The following is a 14,593-nucleotide window of genomic DNA, read 5'->3' as shown; positions in this document are numbered from 1 at the left end:
AAATAACTGAACATTCATTGTTAGCATTTGGAGTATAATCTCTCTATGCATAGATTTCCATGTCCTTTGGGAATTTATTCATGCTTTGATCATTATCCCTTTGAAGCAATGCTTCTTTAAAGAGACACATTTCAAGTGCAGTCCTTGGCTCTGTTAGATGTTTTGCTAGTAGGTATGAGACCTGCTTTACATAATTTATTCTACCGTTAGCGGACATATGCCTAGAAGAACAGAAGCTTGCTGCAGTAAGTTGGTTCCCCAGGACCACCTTCCTTTACTGAGATATTTACTTCACAGGCTAGAGTGATTATTCATAGGCATTAGTGCTTAAAGGACCACCATCAGCAAGTTGACTGACTCTTGCCAATGCAAGATTCTGCAGAATATTCTCCTGTGATTTGATGGAACTGCTAAAAATAAAATTAAGAAAAAACAGTCTTCAAGGAAAGAACTTCCAGAGTGTGAACTAAAACACTACTGGACCTTGTTAGTGTTGAGATTCATCAGAAAGTACATCATCTTTAAATTTAAATCTTTAGATGTCCTCTAATCACACACACACCAAATATATATATGAATGTATTCCCTCTTCAATTATAAGAGCCGAACTGCACACACAACAGCTGAATATCAAGTAACAATCAGAACATCACAACTGAGGCCAACTTCCCGGGAGCAGCCAGAGAGGAAGCTCTGGGAGTAGCAAACAGCAGCCAGTGCCCGAAGGAAGGAGCTCTGGGAGATGAGATACCTGGGAGGCATCTCCCCTCTAAGAGGGACTATAGGGGCTGTGGCAGCAGTAGGTTGGGCTGGCTCTGAAGGCAAAAAGAGAGCTGTCACTTGTCACAGCAACGAAATGAATGTCAAGGTATATTAATTCAAGTCATGGTTAAAAAACTGATACAAGCTACCAGCTGTAACAGCAATAATTACAATCCATATTATAACAACTTCTAAACTTTGCATAAACCTTTGGGAAAAGGCAATATTTGGCAACCAATGAGAATAAGCTTCAGTTTGTGTAGACAATTTTTTCCCAAATCCCTGCTGCAAGCACTTGAAAAACCAAAGCTCCTCTAAGACTCTACAGACCTCCTTCACAGCTGGAATTCAAATGGCCTCAAGTTGTGCCAGGGTAAGTTTAGGTTGGATATCAGAAAAAACTTCTTTACAGAAAGGGCTGTTAAGCACTGGAATAGGCTCCCCAGGGAGGTGGTTGAGTCACCATCCCTGAATGTGTTTAAAAATTGTTTGGATGTGGTGCTGAGGGACATGATTTAGTAGAAGGTTGTTAGGGTAGTATGTTAGGTTGTGGTTGAACTTTATGATCTTTAAGGTCTTTTCCAACCTGAGCAATTCTATGATTCTATGATCATGTAGTTTCAACCCCCCTGCTACGTGCAGGGCCGCCAACCACCAGAGCAGGCTGCCCAGAGCCACACCCAGCCTGGCCTTGAATGCCTCCAGGGATGGGGCATCCACAACCTCCTTGGGCAACCTGTTCCAGTGTGTCACCACCCTCTGAGTGAAAAGCAGTATAATCAGTCAATCTTATTATTATTATTATTTTTTTACAAGTCAAACTATTCTGAAGACTAAAATCTTTTCTTGAAAGTATAAACTTGCAGGCTCCTAAAGCAACAGATAACTATTTCCCATGCACAAACAGAAATCCTTGGCACGCAATTATCAGCACAAAACATTAAAGTTTTTTTTTTGTTTTTTTTTTTTTTTTTTTTTTTTTAAGATAAAAGCAACTGGAAAGTAAGGCATGAGTAGTAGAAAGACTAACAAACCTAACAAAATCACAAAGAGGAAAGCACAAATATAAGGGGGAAGAATGCAGATGAATGCACTCAATCAGATGCGATCTTTTTGCCTGAAAGCATCTTAGACAACACGTAGACTACTTATTTTGCTTCATTTATCTTTGGAAGCAATTCTTCCATAGAAAAACTTCAGAAATTTTTTTTGCTAGTGACTTGCTCATAAGGAGAAAGATCTTTAAGATATACAGAAAGAAACTTCTCACCAGAATCTCCAAAGCGCTTCCTAGCAAATCAACTACTTAGATACATGTCACTCTTTCTGTATCAAAATAAAACTGCAAATAGAGAGCTTTTTCTGACTTGAAGTCAACCTCTACTCTCAGAAGATTTATGATATCTCACAGAACTGTACAAGATGTCTCGCATGTGTCTTTTGAATAACTAAACAAGATTTGAATGCATCTAAATTATGCAAGATGAGAGCTGGGATAAACACGAGAATTTGAGATATACAGAAGCTTGAAAATATTTACATAAACACCAGCAAGATTGATTCTGGAAAGCTAAGACTAACAGTGCATATCAGAAGTATCGGTAATAGCAGGATTGTATTTGTTCAGAGCACGCAGATATGCAATGTGGCACAGATTAACAAGTAGAATATTCTATAAAGTAGATCAATGAAAAAATACTAATGAGAAAAAAAAAAACAATAACCACAGTTTTTGTTGTTGTTTTAGTTTTTTATTCATTATTTTAACTTAATTAAGCAAGAGCTTAAGTTTGTGAGTAGCCTCCTGTCTGCTTTGGCTCAAATGATGCCTCTAACTTGTCAAATTTTGGGAGCTGTGATTTCTGAGAAACTTTTAAATACAAAATGGCCTCGAAAACTAATTTAGTCTTTGACATAGAATGAATTTCAATAGTTCTGTATGAAACAAACTTTTTATACTATTTTCAAACTTAAACTTCGGGAAGAAATTAGTCAGCTAAAGCCAGTCTCATCTCACTTGTATGCCCTGAGTTATGAAAAGCAAATAAAGTTTGTTTACATATACAAGTGTATACATTTGTGTGTGTGTGTGTGCACGTTCAAGACCAACTTTCCATCAGAAATAATTGTGCGCAGTTACTTTACTCCCACTTATGACTCCCTAGCTAAATTACACAAGAGGAAATCCCTCACTGATTGCTTTTCAAGTTACATTTCTCAGTATAAATGCTATAATAACTGAGTGAATAAAGAAATGGGTAACCTCATCAGGAACAGCTCCATTACAGAATGTGTTTTATGGTTTATTTGTAAATATTTTACTCATTAATAACCTGCTTCAGAGGAAGTAGAGGTGATAATCTTCAGATTTCAGAGCTCAACTTCCTGAGTTCTCATAGGTACACGATCTACATAATAACACTCTAAAATGTTTTATTTCTTTCTTATAAGCTTTAAGTAGTTGTGCTCAGCAACAACATTAGAAAATTCCTTATTCTAGAAATTAATTTAGTTTTATGAGAATTTGTGGCAGAATTCTCTCTACACATACAGTAAATCTTAAGATTATGTAGATTTAAGTGAAATTTCTAATCGTTACATTAAAAAATATCCATAGCTTATTGTAGAGTGAAAGCACCGATCTTTTGGTCTCCAGTTTTTTCTCAGCTTATCTTTATTTTAACTACTTAGAGCACTACCACAAAAGTCAATGATGTATAAAAATTCTAGGAACACTATTTCCATAAAGACAAACAGACAAATACAACAAATCCTTATTATGCTGTAACTATTACCTCTCTACAGTATATTCCTATGGAAACCCTGAACAGTTATTACATTGAAGCACACAGTGTTCATTTGCCTGATTAGTGACCAAGATTACAAATCACAACTTCCTCAAAACACATTTCTCTTCTGCAGCATTCACTGTGGGTGCCCAAATTCAATGCCTACCACAAGGCAATATCAGCAACTTTTTTTTTTTTTTTTTTTAAGATTTTTTTCAGTAACTAAATAATTATATTTTATACTTTCTTCAATGTACTTGCCACAGAAAATCTCTTCAGAAGTTATTCAGATGTAAATTTTTAAGCCACTATAGAAAGCTAAGTAATAAAGAACATTCTCAGCTGTAACACATCCCCCATCACACTTCTCTAGCTGGAGGAAAGTTTCAGGTGTAACAGGATAGCAACCAACACCGAACATTCACAGACATTAAATACAGCAGGCCGTGGTTTCCATTCAAGCAAAACCCACCAACATTCAAAGTATTTGACTGTTGAAACAGTTGAAGTTGATCATGTGTAAAGTACAATGAACATTTTCCAAGTCAAATTATCCTTAGACGGTTGAGCTCAAGCTTTAGCCAGTGACTCCCAGAAGAAAGAAAATATGTGGCAAGGAAGAAGAGTTTCTATTACCCAACAGCTAAGAGGTACTGGCTTTGTTAGTCTCTAGTACACAACATACATCTCAAGGGCAAATCCCATCACAATGAGAATAATTGGACAGAAATTCAGAGTTAGTGCCTACATTCATCACCTTTAGCCACACCACAGCCTGCAACTTCTGTCTTCCTGCTACTCCCATTTTACTTGCACAGTGGCATGCCCACCTGTTGGCTTCTGATGAATAAACCTTTTGGATTTTCTTAATAGTAGATGTCATGAAATACCTATTTTAGCACAGGTAAGTTCACTATAAGATTTGACTAGTCATCATTCTATTATGACTGAACAGTTATTGCTGGAAAACCGCCTTTTATATATGGAACTTAATCTGCACATAGATGTAAAAAAAAAAAAGTGAGTGACACATACAAACCCTGTCCTTGTTTCCTGCTCTGGCACCCTGACTGCTCACATTGCCCATTTGCACCTATAGAACAAGAGCCTGGGAACCAAAACTGAGATCATTGCCTGTGTCACCATACCGAGATGGCCCTATATTCATCCTGCAGTGCAGTCAGGAGAGCTGTCACACAGGTTTGATAAAGAGGGGGGGAAAAAAAAAAAAAAAAAAAAATCACATCAAAACCACTTGAGAAATCTTCACTTCAAGCTTCAAAAAAAAAAAGTCAGGCAACAACTTTAAAACATGTTTGTTCTATACACAGTTGAAAAATATATGAATAGAATTGTATGCATTTATATGTATATTGTAGAAAAATCAAGAAAAACAGTTTGTTTGCAGTACTACTAGAACTTTGCATGCAATCATCGCTGTTCTACTACTTTCAGCACAGCAAGAACAAATAATCATAGTATGCTATAGCACACTAAGTATATATAGTATAAAGTGGACCACTGCTAATGTCAAATCATGTATCATAGAATCGCTGAATGGCTTGGGTTGGAAGGGACCTCAAAGATCCTCAAGTTCCAACCCCAGTGCTGTGGGTAGGGTGGCCAGCTACTAGGATCAGATTGCCCAGGAAACCATCAAGCCTGGCCTTGAACACTTCCAGGAATGAGGCATCGACAACTTCTCTGGGTAGCCTGTCCCGGTGTCTCCCATCCTCTGAATGAAGAATTTCTTCCTAACACCTAGCTTAAACCTCCCTTCTTTTAGTTTAAATCCATTTCCCCTTGTCCTATCAATATCTACCTGCATAAAAAGTCAGTCACCCTTCTGGCTATAAGCTCCTTTCAAGTACTGGAAGACTGCAATGAGGTCTCCAAGGAACCTTCTCTTTTCCAAGCTAAACAAGCCAAACTCCATCAACCATCACAGGAGAGGTGCTCCAGCCCTTTGATGATCTTCATGGCCTCCTCTGGACCTGTGCCAACAGCTCCACATCCGTCTTATGCTGGGGTCCACAAGCTTGGACACAGTACTCCAGATGGGGCCTCACAAGAGCCGAGTAGGGGTGGGACAATCACCTCCCTTCTTCCTGCTGGATACTCCTCTTCTGATGCAGCCCAGTATACAGTTAGCCTTCTGGGCTGCAAAAGCACACTGCTGGCTCACGTTCAGCTTTTTGTCCATCAGGACCCCCAAGTCCTTCTCTACAGAGCTGCTCTCAAGGGGTTCGTCTCCCAGCCTGTACTCACATCTGGGATTGCACTGACCCAAGCAGAACACCTTACACTTGGCCTTGTTGAACCTTCATTAGGTTCTCACGGGTCCACTTTTTAAGCCTGTCCAGGTCCCTCTGAATGGCACTCCTTCCTTCTACTGTATTGACTGCACCACTCAAGTTACTGTCATTAGCAAACTTCCTGAGGATACATTCAATCCCACAGTCTAAGTCACTCTGATTAAGATGTTGAAGAACTACCATAAATATGTGCTTCTTTTCCTAATGTATATGGCTTGAGTTTAGATCAGGTGAAATTTTTGGCAGTATACTAGCAGTCATTTGTGGTTGAACATATACAGAAGCTTCGAACAAATCATTATCAACTACTTTTCTGTACTGTTGCCTACTGTGTTGCTATTATCCACAAGTCCCAATTTTTCTTTTTCAAGCACGCTCCTGTATTATATTAGAAACTCTCTATTTAGTGGTTCAGCCTAAAAACTGTATTTTAAAAATTTCAAATAGCAATGAAATTTATCCACATTCAGAATTCAAGTTAAAACATGTAGCGTAGTACAGGCAAGAGAGCACATTTTTCAGTGAAAAACATGTACTCCCTAATAATCACTAAGGTCTAGAGTACTTCCACTGTTTTCAGTTAAATCACGTCATTGAGACTCACATGAATTATGTAAAGTAACCCATTATTTCTTAAGAGTAATAAAAAAAAACCAGAAATATGACCTTCTTCCAGAGCACTTGCATATACAGGAATTTGCTAAAAATTTCAGTAAATGTCTGCTTTAAAAAACAATCCAACTGCTTAGAAAGTTTTGGAAATGCACAGTAAGTTACAAGTACTGTTAAAACAACAACAACATTTATATTAATTATGGAGAAGATACCAGTGTGGTATCTGCAATATGAAATAGTTGTCTTTGACACCAAGAATAGGGAAGAATTCCATGAATTTGGCAGTGCCACCCCCTCTGTTCTCTGGGATGCCACTGGAGACATCTCCTAAACAAAAACACGTTGTGTAATGTATTGTGTAACACTGCAGAGGGAAAAAAAAGATAGCGAAGAATAACCATGGAGTTAATGTTGAAGTGATCACCAGACATGAAAAACATTAGAATGAATGATCAGGTTAACTCTGCCATTACCTCTCCACACGCTCCAACCTACCTCCCCCTCTTGCACCTTCACAAATTGCCACTGGCTTTCTGCACCATTTGCAGCACATGCAGACTACAGCAAAAGGAGGTTTCAATCACTATTTGTAGTCTTGTATTGTCAGTATCTTCTCTTGCCTATCTATTTTAAAAGAAATAACACACTTAATACTTGAAGCAAATACATCCACAAGAAAGTGTCCTGTGGCAGTGTGAGACATGCTGTATCACTCCATGCAGCCACCTAGAGGTAGGGAGTCCCTGGACATTCTGCAGCCATCTCACTTCATGATAAGTAAGAAAAGCCACAGCCCTTCACACATACAGCCTCCCTGACAAACTCTCACCCACAGCTATGGGAAACAGCTGGCAGTGAGTTGCACCCTTCATTGTCAGGAATTTCTGGTGTGCTGCAGCAGGTAGTATCCCACTTCTGCCACAGAAAGAACTCCGACTACTACAGTTGAAGGATTTTCTCTTAAAAAGACACTGAATTCTTCCAATTTAATCCTATTTTGTCCCTCTTTTGTAGGCCAAGAGTTTTTCCCTCAGTTTCACTTTACTGCAATGCCCAAGGGCTGGCAGAGATTTAAGTCTCAAAAATAAAATAAAAAAATAAGCAGAATAAAAAACACTACATTGCTTCTCTGTAACTATCAGGAATCCTGCCATTTCACTGCCCATGCATTTTGCTCCTCACAGCATTAATCAAGTAACTAAAGCATGACCATATAGTAAACTTGTATGGAAATCTGGTAATTAAAACCACAGAATAGCTCACTTGGGTTTATAAAGTGACTTCCTGATTGGCACAACACTCACCAGTAACAAGGACATGTCATAGGTTCATGGAGGATAGGGCTGGTCCATACTTATAAAATGAAAATACCTTCTAATCAGACCAGACTAACAGAATAAAGAAAGGCTGCCAAGACAGAAACCCAAACACAGAAACATTACCACAGTTTTGAGTAATGAATAAAAGGAAGAAGTATTTGTTCAATTCTATTTGTTTGATACAAATGTTCCATGTTTTTGGTGCATTAGTGTCCCTAGGAAATGTTGGGGAAGAGGATGGGGGGAACACATGACACAGAACAGCTCCTGAAAATACTCCTCAAGAAAAATCAACTTCCTGAAGTTAAAATACACTTCTGGATTGCATCTGATAGGCTGAGAGTCTAAAATTGATATAATCATAATTGATATAATCATAATTGCTATATATTTTTTCAAATTTTTATCTGTAATTAATTGCAAACCTCAATTAAAACAGATAATTTTTGGTAATCATTAAAGAGTCAAACTTCACTGTTAACCAATTGTTACTATATTAAGCCAAAAAGATCTGCTCTGGACAAGTTTACGTGGCGTAACTAACGCAAGCAGAACTCACATAAGCAGCAAATACTCTAACAGAATATACTTTACAGGGACCAAAAGAATTTATTCTGAGAATTGTCACATAACCAATTTCATTAAAACCATTTTAAATGTGAGAATGACATGCTTGCTTTGTTTTCCAGATCATCCAGTTATCTTTCTTGCACTACAGCTTCCTGTCAAGTTCACTCTTACTCCTTTATCAATCAACAAAATCCACTGTCATCTTATTTTTCCTTAGCTCACAATCTAAAAGTAACCCCTTGTTCCTTGCCAGGATTTCTTTTTTTTTTTTTTTGGATTTCAAGCCAAACAAAAAGTAACTGCAAAAACAAAACCACCACGCCTGATACTGCCTGCGCATACTCTGCAGTTGTTAAATTCAGGATGACCTTTGCCTGGAATTGAAATTCAGAGCAGATACCACATCGCTACTTTTAATTATGTTTATGAGAAGCCTGTGTAGCATCTCCTCCTTTAATGCAATGACCACCTCTCCACTAGTGAACGAGGCTGGTATCAGTGATTAGCAAACATATTGGAGCTGTATGTGATTACTATTGCCAAATTACTGAAGCCAACTCATTTATTAATGCTTAATGAAATACAAGAATATTTTGCTGCTATTTCACTTACATGATTTGGAGAAGAAAAATCTTGAAAGCAGATTCAGATCAAAGAGGGATAGTTTGTTTACACAATCAGTTCATTGGAGATTTGCTTTTTCCAGGTGATATAATTAAGAAATGCACGCAACCTGTGAATAACTGTGAGCCTATTGCAGTCAATGGGAATTTCCCCCCCCCCCCCCCCCCCCCCATCAACTTCAGCAAAGCAAGATAGCACCTAAATCAACAAAAAATTCTCTATTGTCTCTGAATTCTATAACTATTCAGGTAGCATTTAATAAATTCACATATTTTAATCAAAGTATCAATTCTCCTCAAGATGCTGTCACACTACAATGTGCTTTTGAAAGCAAACAAAGGATCGGGAGCACTGATAGCTTCACAGGCAAAGAGGGATGCATACAAAACCAAAATACGTTGAAACAACTGAAGTTGTAACATCTTGCAGTAATTCCTGAATATACAGTGTTTATCTCCACAAGTATCAAAGCAGATATGTATTTTAAATTCTGTGACTAATAAGCCATACTTATCATAAATAACTTACTGTTCCTCATACAGCCCTTCACTAATGAATAATTGAAAGTTTGACTCAAATCAAAAATAGGAAACATATTCAAATATCAATCTGTATACTGCCCACCACCCAATTACTAGCCAGAAGACATTTCAAAATATTTATTTTGCAAGCTATTGTCATGCAGAAGAATAACAGTGGCCATCAGTTTAGATTAGTTCTGATCTGAAGGCTGTAATTCTCACTTTCATTTCCAATACACTCAGTATGTCACAGAGAATGCCTATGAAAAGCAATGACTGAATGGCATCAAGAACTTTCAAGTCTCAGATTTGTAACAGTAATGGGAGGGATAAAAGGGTTCAGGGAGACTCCAAATATAGAAAATGCATTCACACAATCATCATAACTAAATAGATGCAGTGATTGGGGTTTTGCCCCTTCTTTATATTTCCATGAAAACAAGTGTAAATTTAACTCCCCTCCCCCATAGAAAATTAGTAACATCCAAGTGCTTTAAGTTGTAATTTAGGGTCTTTAATTTGCAATTAGGAATTATTGACTGGTGATGTATCTTTTTAACTCTAAGATCTGATTCCTGCCTCAGCCTAGAAGCAAAAGTCTCAAAGTAGGCCATTAGAGCTGGATGGAAGACTGCTGTCAGCTTAGCAGGTGAACTCAGTTCACTTCACAATACTCAGACATTCACATGGCAGAAAAACATTCCCAGCCACTCAAGCATACATCTCCACTATTAGCTTTGGCACAAAGGGAAACATGGTCATCTTGACAGCAACCTGACTAAGATTTTGTTTGCGTAATAGAGCTATAGAGTGGGCGCTAATAAAATTAAATAGCTGCTCATTTTGAAAGTAGGGCTTGTCCCACTGTTTTGCCTTTAGCATGGCATTTATCAAGAGATAAGACAAACATACTCTGAGAAGCTGTCAGGAAAAGTAGTACTAAAATTAAAATACTATGAAGATAACTGAGAGGAAAGTATCAGACAGCTGTGAAAATGATTTCAGAACACATATGGAAGCTCTGTTAGATTATCATCTTCTAAAACATTTATCTATTGCTCTTGGGACAAAAAGCTAAGAATATATGAACACTCGAGGCTTCACACATCCCATTTAATTTAAAAGGTATCCATTCAGTAACAGACTGAGCTGTCAATTGAATAAATAATTTGAGTCAATGCACAGAAGAATCATTTCCTAGCAGTTTGCGTGGGTTTTGGTTGCTGGTTTTATTGTTTCTGTAAAGTTTTAGAGCGATGATTGAGTACAAATGTATTGAAGAAAATCCTTATCCCATTAAAAGGGAAACCTCTTGACCTTATGCAGAAAATTATATTTGCTTCTAGTAATGGCAAAAGTGTATCTTCACAATAAGTATATTTTGATAATTAATGTCAGCAGGATCAGACAACAAAAAGTAAGCAGATCTCATTTTCTCATTCCAATGTATAATATGATTTTAATACTCTTTATCACTCAAGGTTGCCTACAGCTTGCCAAATACTAATACGAGTACCTCTCCATTAAAGTATTTGGACAACAGCAACCTCATCTGTGTAATTTATGGACATGGATCTTTTTTCTTCCATTTTGCTACAAAGCAAAATTGAACAAAAGAAGATGAACATCTCAGTGGCTACTGAGGTACTCTCTAGAAGTCAACGCTAGACTTACTCTGAAGTCCATGCGAAACTTACGTATAGGTGAAAAACAAAATTTAGAGAAACAAGATGTTCTTTAGTGCACTCTTTTTGAAGCTAACAACTAGCTACCACACAGCTTCACTATATGAAAAGACACATGCCTTTAACAATTAAGCACCATCCAAGAAGTATTGCCTAGAAGGCCTCCAGGTGGACAGTAAGTCTCAACATGCACACTCTCAATAAATATCAGCCTCAGATTGACTCCATAGAAGCTCACAGATTTAGGCTACTCAAGCATAGCATGAGACATAGAAAATTTAAGAAATTCTCAATATAAACAGCACAGCAGTCAAGTCATCTGAATTTTCTATTTGTGCATTAAGTCCAGTTAGCAGATTTTGACAACCACAATATTTCAAGAGCGACAAAGAGGAGTTTAATGAAGCATAACATTTGGATTCTGTTGAAGGCGTGCATTTTGCTTCTGCACACGCTCTCTGTCCAATTTATCAATATAAGGGGCTGAGAAGAAAATACATTTCCTTCTGCAATAACTTTCAAATTGCTACCTTGATTTGAAATATCCTTAGTTCTCTGTCACACTGACAAGGTGTAGTGTTATGCTGTTCTAAATACACCCGCACTCGGTGTGGTCTCCAAAATTCTTGAAGAGAGTACAGTTATTCTAAGACAGAGAGCTTATAAGATACAAGAAAGTGACAAAAATCATTTGCAACTAGCTCCAATGCACTGACACTTCTAAACAGTTTGGCTTGTAGTATTTTTAAACTAGTTGTTGTGTAACACAGGTACTAGATATAGAGAGCATGGCACAATACAATGAATTGATTTTGACCATTTTTAAACTTTTTTGCTTTAAGTTTGAACAGAGACTAAAACTTCTCTAATTGAACTCAAGTTGTGGACTCTCTATTACTAATTATTCACAGAAGCATTAAAATCTTCCTTTTTAAAAAAGCACAGGTTATCACGTTATCTCTTCAAGTGGATACTTCTGTCTTTGTGCACCTACAGGAAATACTTAAGTCTGAGTTAACTGAGTAGATTTCCCTTCTTAGGAATATAGAGAAAAAGGGGATAATTTTCACCATTGCTCATCTCATCCTGAGATATGCATCTAAAACAGGTCAGAGCAATCTGCTCCAACGTGCTCACTTATCTGCACTCATTATAAAAGGAGTCAAGGCAATCAGCTGTTCTGCACATATTCACATTATAGGCATCAAAACTTCAACAAAATGAAAATCATCTTCAGTAACTAAATGCTTTCTTAGAAACCTACTGTCATGACTTATTCAGAATTATCAAGGTCATTTAGAGGTATTCCTTGAGAACACAATGAAATATTTTCAATATGATATGGCTATTTAACGTCCATATAATATCATAAAACTACTTTTAGTTTTCTTACCATGACAGGAACCATCCAGTTCTTCATATCCAACGCTGCAGATACATCGTCCAAGAGGCACAAGCCAATCCCCATCTGCTCCACAATACAATTTTGGAGTATCACGTTCCTCAGCACTCTTCACACAGGAGCCCCGCACTTCCACCAAAGAGGAAGAATCAACCCTTGGAATAGTATCAGGAAACATGGCCAAGTTACGGACTGTGAAAGGGCACTTCTTGTAATAAACACGGACTGAGACCAAAGCAATACATGCTCCAATGTCCTGAAATGCAAGATAAAATCCTTTCTTGTTTATTGGCCCAACCTCACGAACTTCCGTGTTGAGTTTGAGAATGCGATCACCCAAGTCCATCTGAGTAAAGCTCTCATCAGCCGCAATAGTATCAATTTTAGTGTACTGGTTTGGCTTGAATTTTAATCCATGAGACTCATCTGATTCCATGTAGTAGAGATTAAAAGTTTCCTTGCAGGTTCCCACTACCCATGGAATACTGTTGCAGTCCCTCAGGGTAAACTTCATTTCCACATAAATTTTCTGTGCAGCATCACGGGAAATCCAGTTTGTTCGTAGCCAGTTGTTTTGGTTTGGTTCCATCACATTACATACCTGATAGGTATGAATGGGATGATTGTGTTCATCCATTTCAGTTATGGCATCCCACTGAAAAGAAAACAGACAGTTTGAAAACCAAGGAAAATTAAGTTTTGCTATATACAGAGCCAATCTAGACACATAAATGTGAGTATATGAAATCATGGCTGGATTAAAAAATAATTGCTTGTGTAGAGATTAGAGGAATATCAGTATTTAGAAGCAGATACCACCTACAGAAGAGTAAAACAAATTTATTGTAGAATTTCTGAAAATTATGAATTAAAGAAGTCTCTAATCAACATGGCTTCAATAGAAGACAGAAATACTGGCCATAGTTCTATTCAGTACATTCCTGAGCCTGCAGTTCAATCACCTACGCTGAAAAATTTGCTAGAACAGTCCCATTTGGCCTGCTGGTGGGCTGTTGTCCAACAGTCCTCAAAAATATTCCCATTACTCAGATGCACACCACAGACAAAGTTCCTGCAGAGATCAGTAGCTGGGACAAGGTCGCTCTGGTTTGGAGGGTCTCACGTACATGTATAGGTTGCCCTGGTTTACACAATCATTGGAGACACAGTTGATTGTATAGAAAAGAGATATTTCTGTCTCTGTAAACTCTGTATTATACTCATTTCTTCTTAAATAAATAAAACTATCACAGGCATCATATCATTTATTTATCCTTATAAGTTTTCTGTCTTATAAATTAAAGATGAAATAGGAATTATTTTTATTTAAGTTGTGTTGCATCAACATCACTAAATTGTTCTCAAATGCTGGTGGGAACCCATGCCCTGAGGCTATTGAAAACATGCATCTATGAAAAGCCATCCACGTACTAAATATGAAAGAATTATTGAACATGTAACATTACATAATCTGCTGCTCTAAGGGATTGCCAACAACTCCGAATTAATTTGAATAACATTGAGTCAGCTTTCAATAAGCACTCACAATATCAATATAGGATTAAATATTGATTTATTTCTTACAAAAACACAGAACTAGTTGCAGTTCTGTACCCAAAAGTACTGCACTCGACCAGCAATTTTTAGTGTAGCCTTCTGGATACACTGTTCTCTTATGCCATTCTAGATATTACCTGATACAGTCAATAAGCCAAAAGCTCGTTAATAAATATTACCAAAAGTGCCAAACTATGTTGTTTTAATACTATGAAACACAAAAATACATACTATCTGTGTTCATAGTTTGGCATGCTTGAAACAGATTATTTACGAATACACATTTAGTTAAAATAATTTACCTGGTAAAAAGAAACGTAAGGTTAAAATTGAGACAGCAGTTCAAAGTTGAAAAGTTTGTGTAGTATTTTTGCTCTTACCAACTTCCTCGTCTTTGCAGTTAGTTTGGTTAAATCCATAATGCGGCATTTAAA

General features: G+C 37.3%; 1 protein-coding gene across 7 annotated transcripts in view; it reads right to left on the bottom strand.

Annotated features, from left to right (window-relative positions):
* The window catches only part of EPHA6 (EPH receptor A6), a 498,846-nt gene that overhangs the window by 355,444 nt on the left and 128,809 nt on the right, over positions 1–14,593 (bottom strand). For all 7 annotated transcript variants that reach the window (XM_015297990.4, XM_015298005.4, XM_015297999.4 and 4 more), the window contains exon 3: positions 12,594–13,257. In XM_015297990.4, coding sequence (XP_015153476.2) covers positions 12,594–13,257 — 664 coding nt within the window. The remainder of the gene's footprint in view (positions 1–12,593; positions 13,258–14,593) is intronic.

The sequence above is a fragment of the Gallus gallus genome, chromosome 1, assembly GCF_016699485.2.
Source record: "Gallus gallus isolate bGalGal1 chromosome 1, bGalGal1.mat.broiler.GRCg7b, whole genome shotgun sequence".
Lineage (NCBI taxonomy): Eukaryota > Metazoa > Chordata > Aves > Galliformes > Phasianidae > Gallus > Gallus gallus.
Note: the sequence above shows the minus strand (reverse complement) of the source record. Positions and strands in the feature narration are given on the sequence as shown.